The sequence below is a fragment of the Pelophylax lessonae genome (assembly GCF_965119305.1).
Source record: "Pelophylax lessonae genome assembly, chromosome: 5".
NCBI lineage: Eukaryota > Metazoa > Chordata > Amphibia > Anura > Ranidae > Pelophylax > Pelophylax lessonae.
In genome coordinates this window covers 383,357,185-383,380,695 of record NC_138772.1, presented here as the reverse complement: position 1 = coordinate 383,380,695, position 23,511 = coordinate 383,357,185, and the positions used below count along the sequence as shown (strand labels likewise).

The following is a 23,511-nucleotide window of genomic DNA, read 5'->3' as shown; positions in this document are numbered from 1 at the left end:
AGACATCCGATACGGTCCGTCAAATCTGGACGGATGGAAACCCTATTTTCCATCCGTCCAGCGGATCGGATGACAACAGACAGGCGGTTTGTTCTCATCCGATTCCCCCATAGAGGACAGCGGAGACCTGAAAGCTCCGTCTCCGCACACAGCGCAGAGACAGAGCTGTCATCCGCCTGCTCAGCGGGGAATCGGCGGATCAATCCCCCGCTGAGAAAAATGGAGTCCGCCGATGGACTCCCATGTGTGAAAGGGGCCTAAATGTTAATCTTTATTTATGCAGTTTATTAATGTAATTTTATATAATATTAAATACAAAAACTATACTTGTAGTGCGCATATGGCAGGGAGTTTACAAACTGAAATTACTGTGATTTATTATGTGTAACTGGTACTTAGGAATGAAAATTCAAGGGCATAATTAATTGATACACATAAGACCTATTTACATAAGCCACCACTAACAGCTTTTTTTCCTTATTATATCACATTAACATTGCACGATAGATATTTTAAAAGGTATTTAAAGTGAAGCTGAAAATTAGCTTTTGTTGGGAAAATTTAGAAATGTTATCTAATCTTACCCTAATATTCTGTTACAGAATCTTACCTAAGAAAAACCCAGAAAAATATACCTTTTGTCTTAAAGTCCTCCTGAAAAACAGCAAAGCACTTCTTGGGATAAAAGAGAGCCAAGGCGCTCCTGTTTCCACAGCCTCATAGCTGTATATCTGCAGTGTGGGATCTAAGGCACTGCTGCCTCTGTTTGCTAATCTCAGGAGCATTGCACTGAGATTCAGGGATGTCACTACTATATTGTTCACAATTTTCCTGCCTGAGGGCTCTGGCATGTGGAAGCAAAGCTCTCTCTCTCTATCAAGGTGGCCACACTATACAGAGTATAGAGAGCACACAGTGCAGAACATGGCATAGTAGGTCAGTAATGTGAAAAAGATCAGCTACAAGCCCCAGGCAATACAAGTGTATACTCTATTGCCCTCTGCGTGCCTTTTCTTGGAGAGTCATACTGTAGGTCCACAGTTCAGTTCCTCTTAAGCAATTTTATTTATGTGACAAATTATGCTGTGTTTTTTACTTAAATCATTTGCCCTTTTTGTGACCCTGTGAGTTTCATGTGGTCCAGTAGTAGGATTGGCTGCCATGGCTAAATCTTTAGTTAACAAAAGGGCAATACACCCAAGAATACTTCATTGATTTTAAAGTATGTGCAGCACTGCCCCCTAGCGGACTGCTGAGAATTGCGCTTCCTGGATTCCCCTGGGTTACCCTTAGCAACTGATAGCAGACAAATAGCATTAACAGTCCTTGGCTCAGTCAATAATCAATCCAGGGGATGTTGTTTTTTTTGTGTTTTTATTTAGAACTGGGATAGGAGAAGGGATGAGTGGGATACTCCAACTTTGAACTATGCACAATCTGGAGGACAACTAGCTGTAGTGTGCAGCAAGGCCGCTGCTTCACCTTGCCACAGAATTAAAGATAGATAATGTGATCCTGTTTGAGTTATTCTTCAGGGTTCTAACTTGGCACCCCCTTTCTCACTTGCTGTGTGCACTGACACCTGTCTACTGACTCTCCACTGGAGCGGTCCCCTTTCCTTGGCAGACACCTGGCAAGCTTCCTGGTACTCACGGACACTGTTTTTCCCAAGGTTGCTCTGCCTCCAACTCCACCTGTCGGCTTCCTGGACCTCCTGGCTCAGCACCACACTCTTGGCTCACTAGGCTGACCGCCTGTGACCACCTTCCACAACAGACAGGAGGAGAGACAGCCTTCACCCTCCTCCTGGGACCTGGCTTCCCGCCCAAAGACACCCTGTCACATGTACCCTTGGCTTTTATAACATATCCCAAGATGCACCACTGTTTGTCCCAACCCACTGGGATAGTCATAAAAGCCTGTGTGTCACTGGCTGGGTTTCCTCCACTGTCCAACATGCTCCCCTATTGGATACAGTGGGGACACTCCCTCAGCCCAGATGAATCACACTCTGAGCACATAACACAGGCCTAAATACTGATTAGGATCCCCTGATAAGAAGATGGAGCAGACTATGATTTAACTGCTACTCCCGTTAAGCAGGCAGAACAAACTATTCTCCCTGCCTAGCACCTATCTAGGAGGGTGCTACATATGGATGAAAATTAAAATAAAATATACACTGCTTGACCCAAAAAAAAGTAATCACCAAAAAAAAAAAGGTCACACACTCTAATATTTTAATGGCTTTGATTATGGCACGCATTCGCTGGGGCATTGTTTCGATAAGCTTCTGCAATGTCACAAGATTTATTTCTGTCCAGCACATCCCAAATATTCTCAATGGGGTTAAGTTCTGGGCTCGGTGGTGGCCAATCCATGTGTAAAAATTATGTCTCATGCTCCCTAAACCACTCTTTCACAATTTAAACCAGATGAATTCTGGCATTGTCATATTGGAATATGCCTGTGTCATCAGGGAAGAAAAAAATCCATTGATGGAATAACCTGGTCATTCAGTATATTCAGGTAGTCAGCTGACCTCATTCTTTGGGCATAGTTACTGCATGCTTAGTTTAGTTAGTTGCTTAATTAATTCCAGGTGTGACTTTTTTTTGGCCAGGCAGTGTATGTAACCATATATATAATTTTTATTTTCAGCCAAACATTAAAACCAATGAAGTATTCTTGGGTGTATTGCCCTTTCCTATCTGTTGTAGAGCATAAAAGTGACATTAATAAAACATTTTTCAGTACCACCACTGATCTGAATAATCATTATATTTCCAAATATGCATTAACTGTCTTGTAACACATAAAAAAGGTCAAGTGAATTGCACTTTACAGCTTTACACATTTGAAGTGTTTATATAGCACACCGGCATAGACACCATACACAATGGAATTGCGCCTCAAAATAGCTACAGTATCTCACAAAAGCTAGTAAACTCCTCACGTTTTTGGAAATATTTTATTATATCTTTTCATGTGACAACACTGAAGAAATTACACTTTGCTACAATGTAAAGTAGTGAGTGTACAGCTTGTGTAACAGCACAAATTTGTTGTCCCCACAAAATACCTCAACACACAGCCATTAATGTCCAAACCACTGGCAACAAAAGTGAGTACACCCCTAAGTTAAAATGTCCAAATTGGGCCCAAAGTGTCAATATTTTGTGTGGCCACCATTATTTTTCCAGCACTGCCTTACCCCTCTTGGCATGGAGTTCACCAGAGCTTCACGGGTTGCCACTGAAGTCCTCTTCCACTCCTCCATGACGACATCATGGAGCTGGTGGATGTTAGAGACCTTGCGCTCCTCCACCTTCCGTTTGAGGATGCCCCACAGATGCTCAATAGGGTCTAGATCTGGAGACATGCTTGGCCAGTCCATCACCTTTACCCTTAGCTTATTTAGCAAGACAGTGGTCCTCTTGGAGTTGTGTTTGGGGTCGTTATCATGTGGGAATACTGCCCTGTGGTCCACTCTCTGAAGGGAGGGGATCACGCTCTGCTTCAGTATGTCACAGTACATGTTGGCATTCATGGTTCCCTCAACGAACTGTAGCTCCCCAGTGCCGGCAGCACTCATGCAGCCCCAGACCATGACATTCCCACCACCATGCTTGACTGTAGGCAAGACACACTTGTCTTTGTACTCCTCACTTGGTTGCCCCCACACACACGCTTGACACCATCTGAGCCAAATAAGTTTATCTTGGTCTCATCAGACCACAGGACATGGTTCCAGTAATCCATGTCCTTAGTCTGCTTGTCTTCAGCAAACTGTTTGCGGGCTTTCCTGTGCATCATATTTAGAAGAGGTTTCCTACTGGGACCACAGACATGCAGACCATTTTGATGTAGTGTGCAGCATATGGTCTGAGCACTGACAGGCTGACCCACTACCCCTTCAACCTCTGCAGCAATGCTGGCAGCACTCATCCGTCTATTTCCCAAAGACAACCTCTGGATATGATGCTGAGCATGTGCACTCAGCTTCTTTGGTCGACCATGGCGAGGCCTCTTCTGAGTGGAACCTGTCCTGTTAAACCGCTGTATAGTTTTGGCCACTGTGCTGCAACTCGGTTTCAGGGTCTTGGCAATCTTATATAATAAAAAAATTATAAAAATGTGAGGGGTGTACTCACTTTTGTGAGATACTGTATGTATGGAATACATTTAGATTATCCAAATGGCTGTGTAAAATAAAATGACTGGAAATATAATCTATAGCTTCTTTTATTATAGATTATGGAATGACACAAAAACAGTTAAAGTTTCTCTGTATTCCCTTCCCTAGGCTTAATGTGGGTTATTCACCTGTGTTGCTTGTGGATAATATGATATTTATAAATCATAAAGGTGATAAATTCACATTAGGGCTGGGTTTACACTGTTCTATTTTATTAGCTCACGAGTGTTAACCTGCATTATGCCACAATTTGTCGTGCATTGCGTTTAGATTGCCCATTCATTTAAAAGGACTGTCTAATGCACCAAAACGCACCAAAAAGGTGCATGCAGCATGCAAGCACCACAGCTCACAGCAATGCACATTAGTGCGCTGTGACAGGTTGTGCTGTATGCAACACATGTGCATTGAGAAGGTGCATTGGGGCACTGCTTGGTGAAAATATGTAAATAGGTAATATTGGAATTTGTTCACTGCAAACCACAATTTAAATTGCCCTATGTTTGATGAAAAGGGTCCCCATTTCCTAATGCTTACAGTATAGGAGAACCTGCAATGAACAGTAAATCTATTTCTATTCCCATTACTCTTCCAAAAATGCTAGTTTCCTGACTCTCTTGCTGAGCCTATGGTCTTACTACACTGGAAATAATATTGCAGGAATTTTTCTCATTAAAGATTCTGTTTTTTGCAATGTGAAAGGATTGGAATCTGTCAGTTTCTTAGTGCTGTCCTTTTTCTGAAAATACTGCATTGCCCTCATGCTGGTCCTCTATTTTTGCTGAGGGGTTCATAATTTCAGAAACAATAATTCAGAATGATGTTAGACCAGCTGGTGTGTATTATTGGTTCTAGGCCAGTAATTTAGAAAATATCACATACAGCCAGGCAACTAGTATTTTCAAAAAATATCATCAATGGAAGCCTTTATATTTATCTTACAAAATGCTTCCTAGAAGTTAAAAAATGTTGTTATTGTCTTAGTTTTAATGATGATGGATTTATGTGTATGTAGGTCTAATATGAATCTCCAGCCAACTCATCTTAATGGGGTAGATTGACTAAAACTGGTGCACTGTGTATGGTAGCTAATCAGCTTCTAACTTAGCTTGTTCAATTAAGCTTTGGAAATAAAACCTGGAAGCCGATTGGCTTTTATGCAGAGTTGCACCAGATTTTGCACTCTCTAGGTTTAATAAATAACCCCCAATGTCTTTACTTATGGACATTAAGGAGGTTTTTGGATTGAAATTCTAGAAGTAAGGAAGGGAGAGCGTGGCTTGATGGCGGACCAAGCGGCTTACTAGTTCAGGAGCTCCACGATTCCTCTCCCATCCTGCCATCTGTTCTGTCATTTTTTACTGCTGCACACCACTGCTAGCCTCCTCAAGCCCTCGAGCCTCCACATGACCAGCAGAATGGTAAAAATGGGTCCTAATAAGGCGCCCATGGCGGCTGGGTAGCCGGACAAATTCTTCACCCAAAATGGCACCGACTACCTCACCTCCTCGGTGGCAGGGGCCGCCTTGCCCCCTCTACAGAACACACAAGAGGATCATTTTCACTCCACTGCCTCTGGAGTCTCCAGCCCTGCACAAAACCCTGGACCTACTGTGGACCCTGCTCCAGATCCTACAGAGCTAGGTGAGCTTACACTCCCCCCCCTGCTGAGCCCACTTTAACACTAATCATGTCAGCTATACAGAACTGTAAGGCTACATTGACATCACAGATGGAAACCATTCACACTGATTTTTCTCAGCTGAAGCAGGATGTCCAGAATCTGCGGGACTGCACTGGGGCCGAAGAGGAGCGCATAAGTACCCTTGCCCCTCTTATTACCATTGTGCGTGAAGCTTCCAGTGAATTGACATCATTCCGGGCTAAACTGGATGACCTTGAAAAAGGTCCCACCAAAACAACTTGCGTTTTGTGGGCTTTCTGAAAAAATCAGAGGGGGCTAACCCAGAGCAATTTTTAATCACCTGGCTAAGGGGGACCCTGGGACAAGATGTCTTCCCTGCCTCCTTTGCTATTAAACGGGCACATCACACTCCTTGCCCTCCTCCTTTGTGTACCTCAGTATGACCCCTCATTGCTTGCATTCTCAATTTTCAGGATAAAGTGGCTATAATGCAGGCTGCGAGACTGCGGGGTAAGCTGTGCTTTAATAGACAAGTGATCCATATTTTTCTGTACTTCTCGGTGTAAGTCCAAAGACAGTGAGCCTCCTTAATCACTGTCAAAGCCAGGCTGCGGGATCAGGAATTTCAATATTCCATGTTGTATCCAGCGAAGCTTAAAGTTATCCACGTGAACAAGTCTCATTTTTTAATTTTGCCTGCAGATGCCTCCTCCTGGATAGACAAGACATCTGGCAGCTCACTAGGCTCTCGCAGGCGCTAAATGTTAGTGATAGTCTACCCGCTGCTATCAACATCTGCACTATTTGCCTTTTGTGTTAGTTCCAGTTTTCTAATTGGAAGTACTTCATGGCCTTTAACTGTTTCCCTAAGTTCATTCTGTTTCCCCTACCAAGCTGGAGGACAATAATCTCTGGGTACACATCGTTGCCCTATTTTTTATCCTAGTATTATTTACACTTACTCTACCCTGGGCATGGGCCCACATGAGGATGGCTGTTTGACTTGATCCTTGTTTTCCTCAGGACTGTTGAATATATTGTAATTTACAGAGAGGATATATCCTGATGTTCTGCCTCTCATTTCCATTAGGACCCCCTACTAAAATGTAATGTCTGCATCATGGGTTTTGTTGATTTGTTTTTCTTGTTTGGGACTTAGCCTCTCTGTTTCATTGCTCTTTTTGATTTTTTTGATTTTACATGTTTTTTTACATTTTTTTACATTTACATGTTGTTTTTTGATGGTCTGTGCCTCCCTTATGTCTCCTCCACCTGGTTTAATGTGCCATGCTTATTGGGGAATGCTGAATAACCTGCATGATGTCCTGCAAATGCTGATAATTTTACACTATACTACTATAGCTAATTGTCTAAATGTTCTTTCCTGGAATGTTCGAGGTCTGAACTCACCTCGTAAAAGGTTCCTGGTCTTTTCATACCTTAAGAAATACAAACCACATAAAATCTACCTGCAGGAGACCCATCTAGTGGCCCCTAAGTTCCTTGCATTCAAAAGCCTGGATAGCTCACTCATTTCATGTCTTCCATACCTCCTACACTAGAGGAGTCTGTTTATTGATTGCCAAATCCCTCGTGGCTGACATTATTCATGTTAAAACTGACTCAGAGGGTTGCTTCGTCCTATTATCTATACAGATTGGATGATCCATTTTAAATGTATTTAACCTCTATATACCTCCACCCTTCTCTGCTGAAATTCTAACTAAGGGTCACCTCATTTATACTTGATCTCCCTTGGGGTCCAGTGATATATGTTGGGATTTTAACACAGTAATAGACCCTGTTATGGACCGCTTGAGGGGTGAGGGGAAAAATTTTCAGCCCCTTTTGAATTGAATACCAAAGTCTATACCGAAGAACTTAAATCTGCCATTCTGAAAGCAGAGGCTGAATATAATAATACTCCCACCCCTCATACACATTGCACCTGGGTACATTCCTGACTGGACCTTACATGGAAACTTATATACTTCACAAAAAATGTTTGAGCATGGCAATAAAGCAGGTCAGTTATTGCCTTATGTGGCACCTCTGAAGTATTCCCCTACTTCTATCCCTCAAATTCGTATCTCTCCAGATTATGTTGTTGACACCTCACAAGCCATTATGGATGCTTTCATGTCCTTCTATACTCATTTATATACTTCCACTGTACAATGTGATTATGTTATACTGTCTGAATATTTAGCTGATATATCCCTCCCTTTACTAACTGAGAATAGTAGGGATGAATTAGATGCTTCTCTCACTAAGGAGGAGATAGGGATGGCTATCGCACAAATGCCATCGCATGAGACTGCTGGACCTGATGGGTTTCCCACTGAGTACTACAATAACTTTAAACACCTGTTGAGTCCCCATCTTTTGCATACATTTGATGTGGCCTTGGATGCAGGCATCCTTCCTTCCTCCATGCTAGAGGCATTGATTTTCCTTATCCTTAAGCTGGGCAAGGACCCATTGGATTGTGACTCTTACAGGCTAATTTCACCACATAATGTGGATGTCAACATTTTTGGCAAAGGTGCTGGCTAACCGGCTAAATAAAATAGTTCCCCCCCGGTGCAGAATAACCAAGGAGGTTTTAACCCTGGTCACCCTACGATAAAGATCATATGTAGACTATTTCAGAATTTACAATATCCCCATGACCACCCTTCTACCGGGCTATTGTGTCATTATGCACGTGTAAGGAATTTAATAGTGTGGAGTGGCCTTATTTGTTTAGGATGTTGCAGCGTTATGGGTTTGGTCCTCAAATGGTTGCCTGGATATGACTCCTGTACACCGATCTAGTGGTTAGGATTCGTGTTAATACTTCTGTCTCTCCAACATTCTCTATTTCAAAAGAAACGTGACAGGGCTGTCCCCTGTCTCCACTCCTCTTTGCATTGGCTTTTGAGCCTTTGGCTGTTCGGATCCATTTTTCATCCTCCATCTAGGGACTCATTATTGGTACCAAAGAGGAGCGAATCTCATTATATGCTAATGATACCCTCATATATTTGGCTGACCCTTCTGTATCTCTATCTGCTACAAGAGATGGAGTATTTTGGTGGATTCTCTGGCTTCAGGATCAACTGGTCCAAATCAAAACTTTTTCCATTAGATCCAGGGGCAGAACAGGTAATCCATCTGAGTTCTCAACTCCAAATGGTTTATTCCTTCCGCTATTTGGAAGTGGTGGTGCAATTACTGCTGAACTCCCTAATAAAAAATAATTTATGTTTCTATTATTACCTACCTACAGCATAGACCAGTGGAGAAATCCTCTATTAGACCTCATGGGCAGAGTCAATTTATTAAAAAATGATGTTTCTCCCAAAACTTTTGTATCAAATGACTAATGCTCCCTGTAAAATCCCCAAATCAATTTCAAGCGCATTTATTTCCTCTGGACGAGTTTGCTTTGAAAACGTTGTGCTCCCAAAATGGCCCTGGAGACTTTTAAATTACCTTCTCAACTGGCTTATTTAGCTTTTCAAAATTTCTATCTGTATTTTTTAGCATCCCAGCTAGTTGTGCATGATTGACTGCATCCCTCGCCACATAATGCTTGTACTACCACCGAAGTTGCTATAGTCTCCTCACGAGTAGGGATGATCGAACGGTTCGGGTCGACCATCGGTTCGACCCGAACATTGGCTGTTCGAGGTTCGGCTGAATTCCGAACTTTTTGCTGAAAAAGTTCGAAATTCGGCAACCAGAACCGACCAAAATGCAATGGTACAGGAAATGGGCTTTAAAAGCCAGTGATTGGACCAGAACCATCAGTAAAAGCCAATTGAGGGGGCAGGAGAATGCTAGGAATGTTATTGGAGTGACTAGGGGGTCCAGAGGCCAATCATTAGTGAATACGCCCCCCAGTATATAAGATAGCCCCCGCCAAATTCCTAGCATTGTAATACAGGGACATGGAAGAGAGTGGAAGCAGTTCTGTTACTTCTGCTACAAAGTGTCATTTAGCAATTTTTAGTGTGAGGAAAGGGATATCTAGTGTAGTTAGGGTGCTATTTTCCACTATAGTTAGTTTTAATAATCTAGTGTAGTGTAGGGTTAACTGACTCTGACTGCTATGGCAGGGTGACAAAACCCTTCCATATCAGGGTGACCGCTATAGAGAAAAGATTGTTTCTCTTAGGTCACTTTCAGAACAGGGATATGGCTTCTCGCCGGTCAGCCAAAGACCCCAAAAAAATGCCCCCAAAAAAACCGCCAGCTGCAAAAACACACCTGGGCGTTTTTGTAGCTGGCGTTTTTTTGGGCATTTTTTTGGGGTCTTTGGAGGCAGGCAAAACATCTGAACTTCTGTATAGGGTTATATATACACACACACTTATATGTATTTTTACACATACACATAAATAGGTGTGATAGGAGCGGAAACATATTGGTGTTCATTATTTCATTAGCGCAAGCATAGTGTTCTGCTATTTTCACACATATATATGTGTATGTGTATATATACAGACATGGGTGTATGTATATATACCCCTACACAGAAGTTCAGATGTTTTGCCTGCCTCCAAAGTCCCCCAAAAAATGCCCAAAAAAACGCTTGCTACAAAACCGGCAAGGTGTGAAAATAGCGGAGCCATATCCCTGTTCTATAAGTGACCTAATACAAACAATCTTTTTTTTTCTGGTTCTGGACATGCTACAGAGCTGAAACTTCACAGGTACACTTTTTAGACCCCCCAGACACTAAATCAAAAGAATTTTTTTTTTTTTAATTTTTAATTTTTTGCAATAATTGGCTCTCTATCAAAAATGACAATTTTTAATAACTTTTTTGTGTGATTAATCGTCCCTGGGGCATGACCCAGAACCCTAGGCACTTTTTAGGGGCATTTATTGGGTTTTAGGGCTTCAAAATGGTGTTTTTTGATTACTGAAGTTCAGGTCCCATTGATTTCAATGGGGTTCTGAAATCCGGGCCGAACTTTCGGGAAGTTCGGATGTTCTGGTCGAACCGAACTTTTGAAAAGTTTGATCATCCCTACTCACGAGAGACTTTACGTAATATTATATACCAGAGACAAATACCAGCTTGCCCAGGAATGGCAATTCTACAAACTACGATGTCTCTCTTAATTACCATAGTGACCCATTTCTCTAAGGATACTTGGACCACCTCTCCTAACAACCCTTTCTGGAAAAACCCCATACTGCACAAATTACTCACAATCCCTCACCCACAACACTGGATAATCAGAGGCAGTAAATACCTCTGTCATCTATTCAATGAGTGGGACCTTAAGTCCTTTGCCCAACTGAGAGAGGATTTAAAACGTCCTCCCTATTCTCTGTTTTTTTTTTTTTTTTTACTTTCAACTCCGCCATACTCTTTGAGCACAATTTGGCTCACTCTCACTCCCACTGCAAATGGCCCCACTCGAGAAATGATTAATTTGCTTCACAGGCCCACTGGGCTGCTTTGAATATTCAGAACACTGAAGAAGATTGCACTGAATTTGTGAATACCTACAAAAGTTCAGTCATAGCCTCTAGAGATGAAGTTATACAAATAAAGATAATTCATCATAGTCACCTCATGCCTTATTGAATGTGCAGCATGGGACTGCGCTTCACACCTGAGTGTTTTCGAGGTTGTGGAAATCCAGCTGATTTCATCCATTGCTTCTTGTTGTGTCCCATAGTCTTTTCATTCTGGTCCAAAGTTAATTAATTTCTATCCACTGTCCTAGGTGTACCTAACATTTTACATCCTAAAAATTGTCTGTTGGTTATCTTTGGTGAACTATCTGTTTCTACCCACATTAAACGATGCATTTAATATTTTTATGCCAGAGAAGACTATTCTTCTGTGCTGGAAGGGAAATTCAGGACCCACTTTAACCATTTAGCTTCAACTGATTAATGATAGTTTACCTTTGTGTAAGCTTACCTTTGAGCTCTGAAAGCGATCACTCCTTTTTTGAAAAATTGTGGCATAGATAGGTGTCCAGCCCTCTTACTTTTGCGTTTGTAGGTTTGGGAAACTAGCCAACACTACTTGTCTATATTTCTATCACACCGTCTTGGAAACAATGCTCATCAGTAATAGGTGCTGCAGCGATTACCATCTGAATACCGGAAACACCAAGTCAATGTACATATTCGCCAGCACATCAGTAATCTTCAGTTATCGTCCGAAGGTTTTTATTGTAGTAAGATAACATGACAAAGACAAATGCCATTTTTTAGGGCAAGGCAGGACCCCTTCGTCAGGCATGTCCTCACATGCCTGACGAAGGGGTCCTGTCTGGCTTCCGAAACATTGCATGTGTCTTTGTGATGTGATCTTTCTGCAATAAAAACCTCTGGAAGATAATTTTAGATTCCTGGTGTGCTGGCTAATATGTACATTAACCAGTACTACTGACCTTTACTTTAACGAGTGTTCCAGTAAAACTGACATCTGTTACTATCTTCCTACTGTATGACGAGTTTAGGTGCTAAAGCTGTATTTTCTTTTTATGTGCATATTTCCTGTGGGACTTCAGAGGCACAGTCTGGTTATAGTTGTAACCTATATTGTTTGTTTTTTGTAGTTTTTGTAAAACTTTTTTTAAACATATCCTTACAAAAAAAAGTAAGTAGAGAAGTGTGGGTTGGAGACGGCCCATGCAACTAGACATGGCTTTCAAAGAGAATTTTTACTTATTCCATAAAAGCAGAGCATTCTTTTAAATTCAATTTACTTGTACCGATCATAAACTCTTTGCATATGTTGATATAATGCCCTTTTATTTTCATTCAGCAAACTTCATTACTTGACTTAGCTATTATCTGGACTGGACTGTTGTACTTGTAAGCATTTCCATGATCTATGTCTTATAAACACGTTTGATGCTGAATTATACCTAAATCACTTGTATCGTAACATGTTTTTCACAGACAAAATAATACATTTCATAAAGGATAAATGATTATCATTGACAGATTATCATTTGTGCTAACAAATGAAAATGCTGTTAATTGGCATTGCATAAAAATGGCAACATGCAAAATACCACAAAAAGCAAATTAGAGAAATATTGTCCTCATGCACTGGTACATGCAACTCCCAAAATGCATGCACAAAAAGATATAACCAAACTAGGGTCTCAGAGAAGCTGGAGATTATACTTTGAAACAGATTTTATATAAGGACAACAAGCACAATTTTCAGGTACCAGGTTTGTAAATTATTTTCCAGTTAAAGATAAAGAAATGGTTGTCCCTACCCATGTCTTCTGGAGAATAGGCAATTAACCTAACTTGCCTAAGCAATGTTTTAAAAACATTTTTGGAATGCTAATTTTGAAATCACAGTGGGGTTGATTTACTAAAACCAGAGAGGGCAAAATTTGGCACAGCTGTGCATGGAAGCCAATCCGCTTCTAATTTCAGCTTGTTAAATTAAGCTTTGACAAATACCTTGGAAGCTTTCTAGTTTTAGTAAATCAACCCCAGTATAACATATGTATTGTACACCACTGATTCAAATCAGTTGTCAAATGCACAGTATTTTAACAGACCTAAAACACAAGTAAATACAACAGATCTAAGACACAAATTGTTATATATTTCAGTTTCAGGAGCATGAATGCATTGGAGATCAACCTGTTAATAAGAAGGTGATAGTTTGCAGTAGAGTAGCTGGCCTTTTTTCAGTCAATGCTAACTCTGAAATGGCTAATAACATGAACCCGCGGTTAACACTTTATTTTACAGTATAGGAAATCGGGCCAACTTTCGCTTTACGAATGTCACCTCCGTTTGCAATTCAATACATCAGACATTCAGAGTACTGTTGCAAAAAATTGTTGACTCCATTCATCCCCCACCAAATTTATTAACCACCATAGAAAAGTCTGGTGCAGTCCTGACTTATAATATTTTTATCATCATCAGATACCCACAAGAGTAAAGGCTGACACAGGGCTTATACCTGATGGTCAAATCCACAGAATATGCAATTTCACAAATGCATGATTCACCCTGATACTTCCATGTAGATCTGTCAAATATGCAAGAAAACATGCCATTCACAAATCAAGGAAATCAGGATTCATTAGTTTCATACTTCTAAATGCAACAGGTGACCCTGCATTTGTATATTAGTATAATCAAAAAAGTGAATAATCGTACACTGTGTGTGCATGGAAGAATGTATCTAACAGTGCCTTTGCCCACTGACATAAGCCCTTGCAAGTGCCTTGGGAATGAATCTTCTATTTGACATTAGTGACTGAAAGTATACTACTTCACTGAGCATCAAAAATTAGTAATATACCATATACAGGCCATCCAGAACTGGCCAATATTTTTCACACTGGACAACTAGGACTTGGTGCTCATTTTTGTTATACATATGATTAACTTTAGGGTTTGCCATTTTTCAATTATCATTAGAATAACACAGCATTAACCAGAAAAGTAGAAAGCTTTTGAGAAAATGTTGTCAACTTTGTCCTATTTTGCAAATAGGAAACAGTCACCCATTCAATGTGGGTAACATTCCTTTAATTTACCTCATTCTTATGAACCATCAATATCTGAAGGATGCAATTCTTTATTCCAAAACAAAGATGTTTTAATAGTTATTTTAAAATACTATTAATTGGTGTACACACTGGGGAAGTTATGTGCACCAAGTGTTAGAGCACGTTTAACAACACCTATCACCAGACTTTCCCTGGTGGTTTGCACCTTTCATGTATCACAGTAGCTGTAGGCACTCTTACATCTAAGTAATGTACTCTTGCACCTTAACTATACAGTATAGCAGCCTGTTGTTAAAAAAATAAAAACAACAGCATTAAAGCAGCATGACTGCCTAATTTAATATTTTTCTTACCAGCTTTCTGAGAAGAATGTAGAAAAAAAACTATCTACCCTTGAGGGTGCATGCACGATGTTATGATTAATCAACAATAAATATGAAATCATGGAAAGAGAGCAATGCTTACATTTGCATTTCCCCAGTAACAATAAACATTGAATAAAAGGCATGTATTTTGAAAAATAAAATTGCAGAGGACTAAATAAATTGTGTAATTATCAAATTGTGGTCAATTGTGTGCATTCCAAATTTTGTTTATATACATGCCCAGAAACTGCATATGGAGAAAGTACAAATGAGGCATTTGAGAGGGTATAGAAACTAACACTCTACTCCTACAGGACAGTTTGTACATACTATTGAAATTCCTGGTGTATACCTTTGCAGCTCTGATTAAATATTGAAGAATTGTTTTAGGCAGTTTAATGACAGACTTTGGCAAGGCTAAAATGGCTGAAGCAAATTTTCCAATAGCTCTCTAAAAGAAGGACAAAGCAATAGGAATTAGTAGAAAACAATGAACATTAATGATAATGACTAAATCTTAATCCACATAGAAAAGCACATTGACAGCAAGCTTAACATTAGTTGTGAGCACGCGTTATTGATTGTATATATGATATGAGTGTTTGAATTAGAGCAGAGGTTATTTGTGTTAAAGTTGGTAAAACATCATGCATGGGAGTGCCTGTTAAACAAAATATATATTACCCGTGCTGTATTTATTTAATGAGCAGGTACTGAAATATAAATTATTTTACTTGCTCGGAGATCTTCTCCTTTAGAATCTCTAAGTATAGCAGCAACCAAACCTAGCCCCAAACTAAACTCTAAAACTAATTACACTTATTCTGCTGCATACTGGCCTTGAAAGCAAGCAGCACCAAAATCATCAGTCATAGTACTGAGTGATGACAAGTTCTTACTATTTATTGATATGGTCACTTTAAAAGGGTTTTTAGGCTGCAGTTAACTCTAATTTATTGGCTAGGACACAATCTCTGAAAACCTTTAATAAATATATTAAAATATAATATATATTACTAATACTATGAGTGCATTTATTCCATTAATACTAACTAAAAGCCTATATGTAACGTTTTTAATTTTTGCCACCCATTTCAGAGCAGTTTAAGCATGTTCTGCTATATTTTCTAAAAATATAAAGTAACAAAGCACATTTTTCAGAGTTAATGGAAAATACAAAGGAACCAATGGTTGTGAATTTGAAAAACAAACTAAAAGGCTTAACAGACAAAATATACTTAGTAAAAGTTGCAAAAGAGTTTGAACAAGTTACTGCCTTTTAGCTATTAGTGCTAGAAAACCCATTTAGGTGTTATATCCTAATATTATTTCAACTTCCTTTTAAAACAATTGCCATATAAATTATTACACTGAAGAAAGAAAACTAGCATTAACATATCAACTTAATAAAATGTATCACAGATTAAGCAAATTAAAGCAATGCCAAAATTCGCCTCTTCACTTTTCCTGTTTTACTAAAAAATAAAGCTTGATTTAAAACTTTAATTTTTCAGAATTTCTCCCAGTAAAAGTGAAGACAAGCCTACACCAAAAACACCTTTCTCACAATGAAGGGTTTTGTCAATGCTATGGGCAAGCAGCATTGAAACTGAATGAATCGAGTGTTCATTTCAGCAGTAAACATAATAAAACAGAACCAGATACTCTATGTACAAAATTATCCAAGCGTTCCCTTACAGCAAGAAAATGTGCTAATCGTGCACAATGCTTACACATCCTAGTCTAAACCTACCTGGAAAGCAGATTTCTTCCTTGGTTCATCCTCATCTTTATTTTCATCGTCTTCTTCCTCTTCACTGTCCGTCTCAAATAAATAATAATCACCGCTTCTGACCACTAAGCAAGATAAAGTAGTTACTCACTTCTTGATATTTTAGAACAGTCTGATAGTCTCAAGAACTGATAAAGTAACACATGGTAATCAGGGAGCAGATAGGGTTAGTGGCTGGGTTAATGGTAATGTGTCTTTGTATCTATAAAGGGCAAGGGCACTTTAAATTTAGAGGGCCCTAATTCTTCACCAATTTTGTAACAGTATATACAGTATTTACCTGTCCCCACTCTGCTGAGATCTTCAGTGTCCAGCCTGCTAGACTTTTCTTCAAAATCTGCCCCCTCCTGCCCATACATGTTGTGGACTCCATTATTTGCAATGAAACATCTATACACTGCAGTAAGGCATGACAGGTAAATTGTTTTGCTCTTACAGAGCTGGCTGGAGGGAATTGGGACCCACTAAGGGTAGTGGCACTATTAGAGCATGGAAAATCTTTCTTTGTATAACCCCTACAAGTGAAAAGAACTTTTAAACAACATTAACAAATATCATGAACTCTAATAATGTAATTCAGAGGTGTATTTTCAAAGAACTGACCAGGTGATTGTACCTACAGGTCCTTCTACGTGTTTGCTATTGCATGATGTTTGAAAAGAGCCTTTTTTGTTTCTTACCCTGTGCCTATAAATTCTCTAGAATTGAATGACTAGTGCTCACTGAAAATTGAGGCAAATAATAATAATAAAATGCCTATAAGTAACTTAAGGATCCATACACGGGAACCAACTTATGTTTTGAATCTCACCTACATCAGGGGATGTAAAGAGCCCATCAAAATAAAAAATGCTATAGTGTAAAATACTTTAGGTCCTGCAGGTGCTTCACTTGCCCTGATTCAGAGTATAGAGAAGCAAATGCTTTGGTAAGTCCACGTTCACACTGGGGCGACCTGTCAGTCGACCTGGTCGCCTGACAGGTCGCCATAGGTCGCTCGCCATAGAGAAGCTATGGACCCGTTCTAATAGGAGTGACACAAGTCGCTCCGACTTAGAAAATGGGTCCAGAGCTTCTTTGGGGCGACCCGGAGCGACCTGCATGGACTTCAATATTATGAAGTCCATGCCGGCCGCTCCGAGGTCGCAGTGCGAGCAGCGCACCGCGACCTATGAGGTCGCCCCGGCAAGTCGGATCGCCCCAGTGTGAACGGGGCCTAAAAGTTCATATGCAAAAGGTGACATCAGGTGAATGTATTGAGTGCACATTAGTACTTTTCCTGTTCACATGGAAAGTACTTTACTGCTGTTATCCTCAAATAAGAGTTTAAATGCTCATACTCTCCCATAATTAGGGAAAGATCATTCAATGTTCACCCCTTTCTCGGGCCAATATCATTCAGAACATTTAAGGAAAATGTTGGCATATGAATTACTCACATGAAAATTTCCATTAGGAGATATAACAATTTTGGGTACATGCTAACAGACTAAACCATTTGTCTCCTTATTCATTGTGGCTCTACTGATCTCCTTTGGTAAAATCCCAACTTTTCCCAACTTTAGCATGGTCTGAACTCTCACGTGACATTTGGACCAACAATAGTGTCAACTTCCCCCTACTGAATTCTCCATTTCTGTAAGGTGAATTATTATGAATCTACAAGATGTCTGAGAAGCTCTTTGATGACTTATTAATTTGGCTTCTATTCAAAATTGATATTTTCATTTGGGTGGATTTAGACTTTATTCAGCACTTTAACTTCATAACAATTAGAAGAGAAAACAAGAACATCAGCAAATAAATTGTAAATATCTATAGGTTAGGTAAAAGCCTAAGATAATAGATCAAAAGAGCAAACAAAGAAATGCAGACTGCTAACAGACTAAGTGCAGACTAAATGCAGACTAAGCATCAATTTAGTGCCTGTTAGTTAAGAAAGACCATTTACGCCTCCATGTTAATGTTAATATGTTAATAACCTTATATCCTTGAGCAGAACACTTTTTTATATTATACTTTGTATTTGTTTATCAAGCCTAAGGAAACATACACACAGCAAAATGAAAGATGACCAGCAATATGTGAAGGCAGCCGCACCATTATTTTCTATATAGAGAGGATGTGCTAAGCATGGACTTAAGCTTAACACCCAGATGACAGTCACCATGATAACAATGAAGAGAAACCAATGACGAATGATTATTTTGCCCTCGTTATTTATTATCAATTAGCAGTAATCGAACTGTGCGTATATTTTGATCTATTCCTAAAAAATCTACGTTTGGTAAGTTTAAATTATTGTCTTGTACCTCCTTCAACTTCTTTCCCTGAATTCTCCTTTAGCATTAGTATAATAAATACTGTTTCCTAATATATCTTATTTGTGCTTTCTTAAAATGTTCGGTATATAATTAAATGGGCTGACATGCACCAATTAAAACAGGTCTGTTTCTCATATGAGCCAGCCTGTAGCTTGATAGCTTTATTTCAGTAGGCCTTTCCAGCCATTATCAAAAATATTCAATTATTTATTTAGAGTTTTCCCAAGATAGGACAATAACAACACTTAGTTAACTTGAAGGTCATTTTTCCTAGGGAACTTAACAAATCTGATCTATCTGTGATATAAAATCATGGCTACAAACTGTAGGATAACGTATACAAATGAATTACTGTGTGATAGGCTTTGCCACACATAGTCATTCTGTGTATACAGCTCATGGATCATGTATTAGGTTTCATGCTACCAGGATTTCTGGTAACTATAAAAATAAGTCCTGCTTACAGTAATAACTGTAGGGGTTCTTGTAAAAGCATCTGTAGTCTTTACCAAATAGACCCATTACAAATACTAACATCTGCTCAGTCAGACCACAGAACTAATTTTAGAAAGTTGACTTGTTTATTAAGAATTAAGTAGTTTCTGTATTCAAAATTTCCAGAAATGGCTTAAAATGAACTGTGACCACACAACAAAATATTATATAGAATTTAGAGCATAAAAACACTTTTTATGATTTAGTAACATTCTTTAAATAAATGGTATATTGGCCACTAAAAAAAAAAATCAAATGTCTGTAATTGATTACTTGGGATATGAAAGTACCAAGAAGAATTAATGCAATTAACATCATAGCATAGGCTAATATTCTTCTCTCTTTTCGATGAAATGTAAATATTTAATAAAATAATGAGGGCAAAATTACAGCATTACATTGCAGAGGGGAGCTGTTCATTTGGGCAATAACATGAAATATTAGGCCTGGGGATGGTCAGCTTCTAGATAGCATTGGGCACTATTATCAAGGCCAAACAGGTCATAAGCAGGATCACAAAGTAATGGTTATAAGTGCCAGAGTTTGGGATATAACATGGATTTACAGACTGGTATTATAAACATTGGCCTAAATCAGTGGTGCCAAAATAACTAATGCCCAAATCACTGCTATCCAAAAGGACAGTACCCAAATATTACAAAGCCTATTCAAACCGTAATCTGAATGCTCAAATGACTCATACTCATTGCGGAACTACTAAGGTTTTATACTCACACTACATGTAAATGAAATATTAATACGAGAAATATTCATCATGCCAGTGGATCTGTTAAAGAGCATGTATTTGAATAAGACCCTTATTAATAAACTTAGGAAGACAATTCTTATCAATGTAAAGCATAAATGTGACATATACCATTGTGACAGTTTATGCAAAAGAACCAACAAAGCATGCTAAATTGAAAATATCTTCTATGTACAACACAGCAGACTCCTGGTGGTATATGTCCAAATATACTTCACAGCAATCATACATTTAACCCCTTTGCCACCAAGGAACTAAAAACTGCTAAATTCCATTAGCAGCAAGGAGGTTATATCATAAACATGTTGGCCTATATTTTTTGCTACGGCAGCATTATTGACCTAAGAGTTTAAGATACATTATCAAGAGAAATTCAATTTAACTTAGGGTAATCAGGAAATATAGGCCAACATCATATAGTACAGTCTACAAATGAGATGGGTCTCAACCATATTGTCAATTTTGTATTGAGGAGAAAGAAACACTAGCATAGTTTGTTTGTAACTCCACAGATTTAGTTTGAAATGACATGCTAATTTGTCAAATCGAAATCAGACACATGAAAAACTTGAGAGGAATTATGCAATGTTCTTTGGATTTAAATGGTTGTATGACATGGGTAAAATAACTTTTATCTGATTATATTTGACAGTCAGTATTGCAGTATTTGCAAATTATATAGACATGGGCATTCATGAGTAAAACACACCTATATGTCTAAAATGTCAATACACAGACCTTTCCTGAAATAGTGTTTTTTTTTTTATACTTACATAAAGTTAATACATTTACTTAATTCACCTTTAGTCTTAATTTATATGAATCCCTTGCAACAAACTTTATTGAGATATTCACAATGGTTCTGGGTTGTACAACCTCCATCCCATGTTTCACTGGCAAGTTGGCAAAGAACTCATTGGTGTATTTCTAAAAGATTAGGTTAAGGGCCATCTGCTAGATGATAATATTGGCAGCCATAGGGATTTAGGTAGTTGGCAACAAGGTATACAGTCAATCTAAAAAATCTGGTAAAAGTCAATCTCTCAAACTTTTGTACAAAAGAGCACAATTAATTTAATTTTGTCATATTAAAGATTATAATAAAGTAACAATCCGTGGAGTAACAAAGTTAAAACCATGCAGAGAAAACAAACAGATGATTCTGGTCAAGGATATAAGGCGTAAATCTGTAAATTTTATAAATGATTGAGAAAACCTACTGGAAGCATGATCAACCCAAGGCCGCCACCACTGCTTTTTTTTGCCCTTGACTTTCTCTTTGTCTGCTTCTCCTAAAATGAAATATGTTCATTCATTAATTGGAAAAAAATAAACTCATTGTATTACACATCAAAGTACATTTACATACAGACAATTCAGCCTCATTTATCCAATTGATAGGGTAAGTGGTGCTCTGGTCTAAGCCTTTATAGCTTCGGTGAATAGCACTGATGGAAAAAAGCAGCCCTGTTTAGTCCCAAGACAATCCCCTCAAGTCCCATGTTCCATACTGAAAAGATCCATGTGTTAAACCAGCAGGGTTAGATGGACTTTAGGTGAAACAGTAACTGAGTAGTGGATCAAGTAATACCCTTAACATTTTGGAAATTGGTGCATGAAAGAGTAGTGTAAGCTTTCAGAAACCTACTCCACGCTGATTGCAAGTAGTCAGGTAGGGGTTTTGTGGGGGATGTTATTTTGTGTTGGCAAATCTACAAATATTTTTAGTTGTGTTTTGTTTTGAAATAAACCTATTCAGCCTGCATGAATACCGGTGGGTTTCCCTTTACTATGAAAGTAGGTATTCTGCAATATATAAATATCTGGAATTGATATAAATTTTTGGTACTTAAATCACAAAGCTGTTGTAATGAAGACAGCGGTTTTAGCACTGACAATAGGTGGCTGAAAAAAAAAAAAACGAAAACAAAGTATTTTTGTGGCTAGCTTTGCTTACACCGTGATCACTCCTGTTTTAACATTTACCATATTTACCTTCATCATCATCATCTTCCTGCTTTTGGATTTCTTGACCTTCTCCTGATTCCTGAGCCAGACTTAGCATTCTTTCTTTACCTTTTTTATATTTTTCTTGTCTGGCTTTAATTCGGTCCATCCTGGTAAAATGGAAAACTATTATGCACAATCCCACTCCAAAAAACAGAAAGTGCCAATAATGCAAACAAACACAACATGAATTTGCCCAGGAAGTATAAGAACAATAAGGTTTATAAAATAAGTTCATTGGAATTTTTCTACAGTCTGGGGCATGGTTTTGAAAATCACAATCAAAAATATAGCCATGTTGCCCACAATAACCATCCTATTATCAGACCTGCACTAACTTAGTTTGCAAAGGGCAAGACCTCTGCTTCACTTATGTTACAGATACATCACCTCCCATGGTTTGCAAAAGGGCTAGATATAAATCCACATACTGCCTCTTTAGTTGGTCCATGGATTTTTTTTCCTCTTCAAGTCTTGCTTTGACAGCTTTGACGATTATTGCCTGAAAGAGTTCTGCACCTCTGAAAAAAAAAAAAGTTAATAATGGGACTTTTTCTAAAATGACACTTTACAACACACATGCATTTGTGTGTTTGCTTGTTTTTGTTTTTTTTTTCTATACAAACATTGACTTTTGTGTTCTATAGTTATTTATTTATTTGTTTCTTGATTTATTACATATATATATATATATATATATATATTTATTAATTTGCAAAACTATACATTTTATCAAGGGAAGCAAAAGATAAAACTGTTCTGAGAACTTCATACAGCGAGTAGTTTGGGTGCTTCCCTTTCAACATTCGTGTGTCATGAGTTCTTACAAATGAGCAGGTTTTATTTATATACATACCTTGATGCAAGTATTTGAGAAGCTTTGATGTCTGCCACAACATGTAGGAAGTAATAACTCATAAAAACTCTCCTTTGCAATAGCAGAAAAGCAAAACAGATACTGTCCCAGATTATTCCGGCTTCACCACTTGGCAACTGACAATTTTTGTGGTCCGTAGCTAAAAATAGAGACAAAAATATACGCAACACTGTCCCATTTTTTCACAAAAAATAATTTATCTATAAAACTGACAAAGCCTGCCTCTTTGTTGAATGGTAGAAATAAAACTTGGGCAAAAATGTGTCACCTTGATAAATGTCAGAACCCAGCATTGTCATTGTATATGAACATGGTACTAGAAGAATGTATCATTACGTCAGCAAACCGCACTATTAGAACAGGCTACTATGGCAGAAAAAAAGAAATGAGGTTGACTTGCTAAAGGATTTGATAACGTTAACACAATAAATTGTGTGAATATTCATTTCAATTCCCCAATGATGTGCAGAGGGAATAAGTAAACCGTGATTTTCTTTTAACATGATAATTCTCAAGATCATTTAGTAAA

General features: G+C 38.5%; 1 protein-coding gene across 1 annotated transcript in view; it reads right to left on the bottom strand.

The window, feature by feature from the left end:
* The window catches only part of PIEZO2 (piezo type mechanosensitive ion channel component 2), a 497,782-nt gene that overhangs the window by 79,570 nt on the left and 394,701 nt on the right, over nucleotides 1-23,511 (bottom strand). The window contains exons 28-33 of the mRNA XM_082257361.1: nucleotides 22,962-23,121; nucleotides 22,537-22,626; nucleotides 22,094-22,215; nucleotides 21,319-21,390; nucleotides 16,475-16,578; nucleotides 15,074-15,172 (exon numbers count right to left, since the gene is read on the bottom strand). Coding sequence (XP_082113487.1) covers nucleotides 15,074-15,172; nucleotides 16,475-16,578; nucleotides 21,319-21,390; nucleotides 22,094-22,215; nucleotides 22,537-22,626; nucleotides 22,962-23,121 — 647 coding nt within the window. The remainder of the gene's footprint in view (nucleotides 1-15,073; nucleotides 15,173-16,474; nucleotides 16,579-21,318; nucleotides 21,391-22,093; nucleotides 22,216-22,536; nucleotides 22,627-22,961; nucleotides 23,122-23,511) is intronic.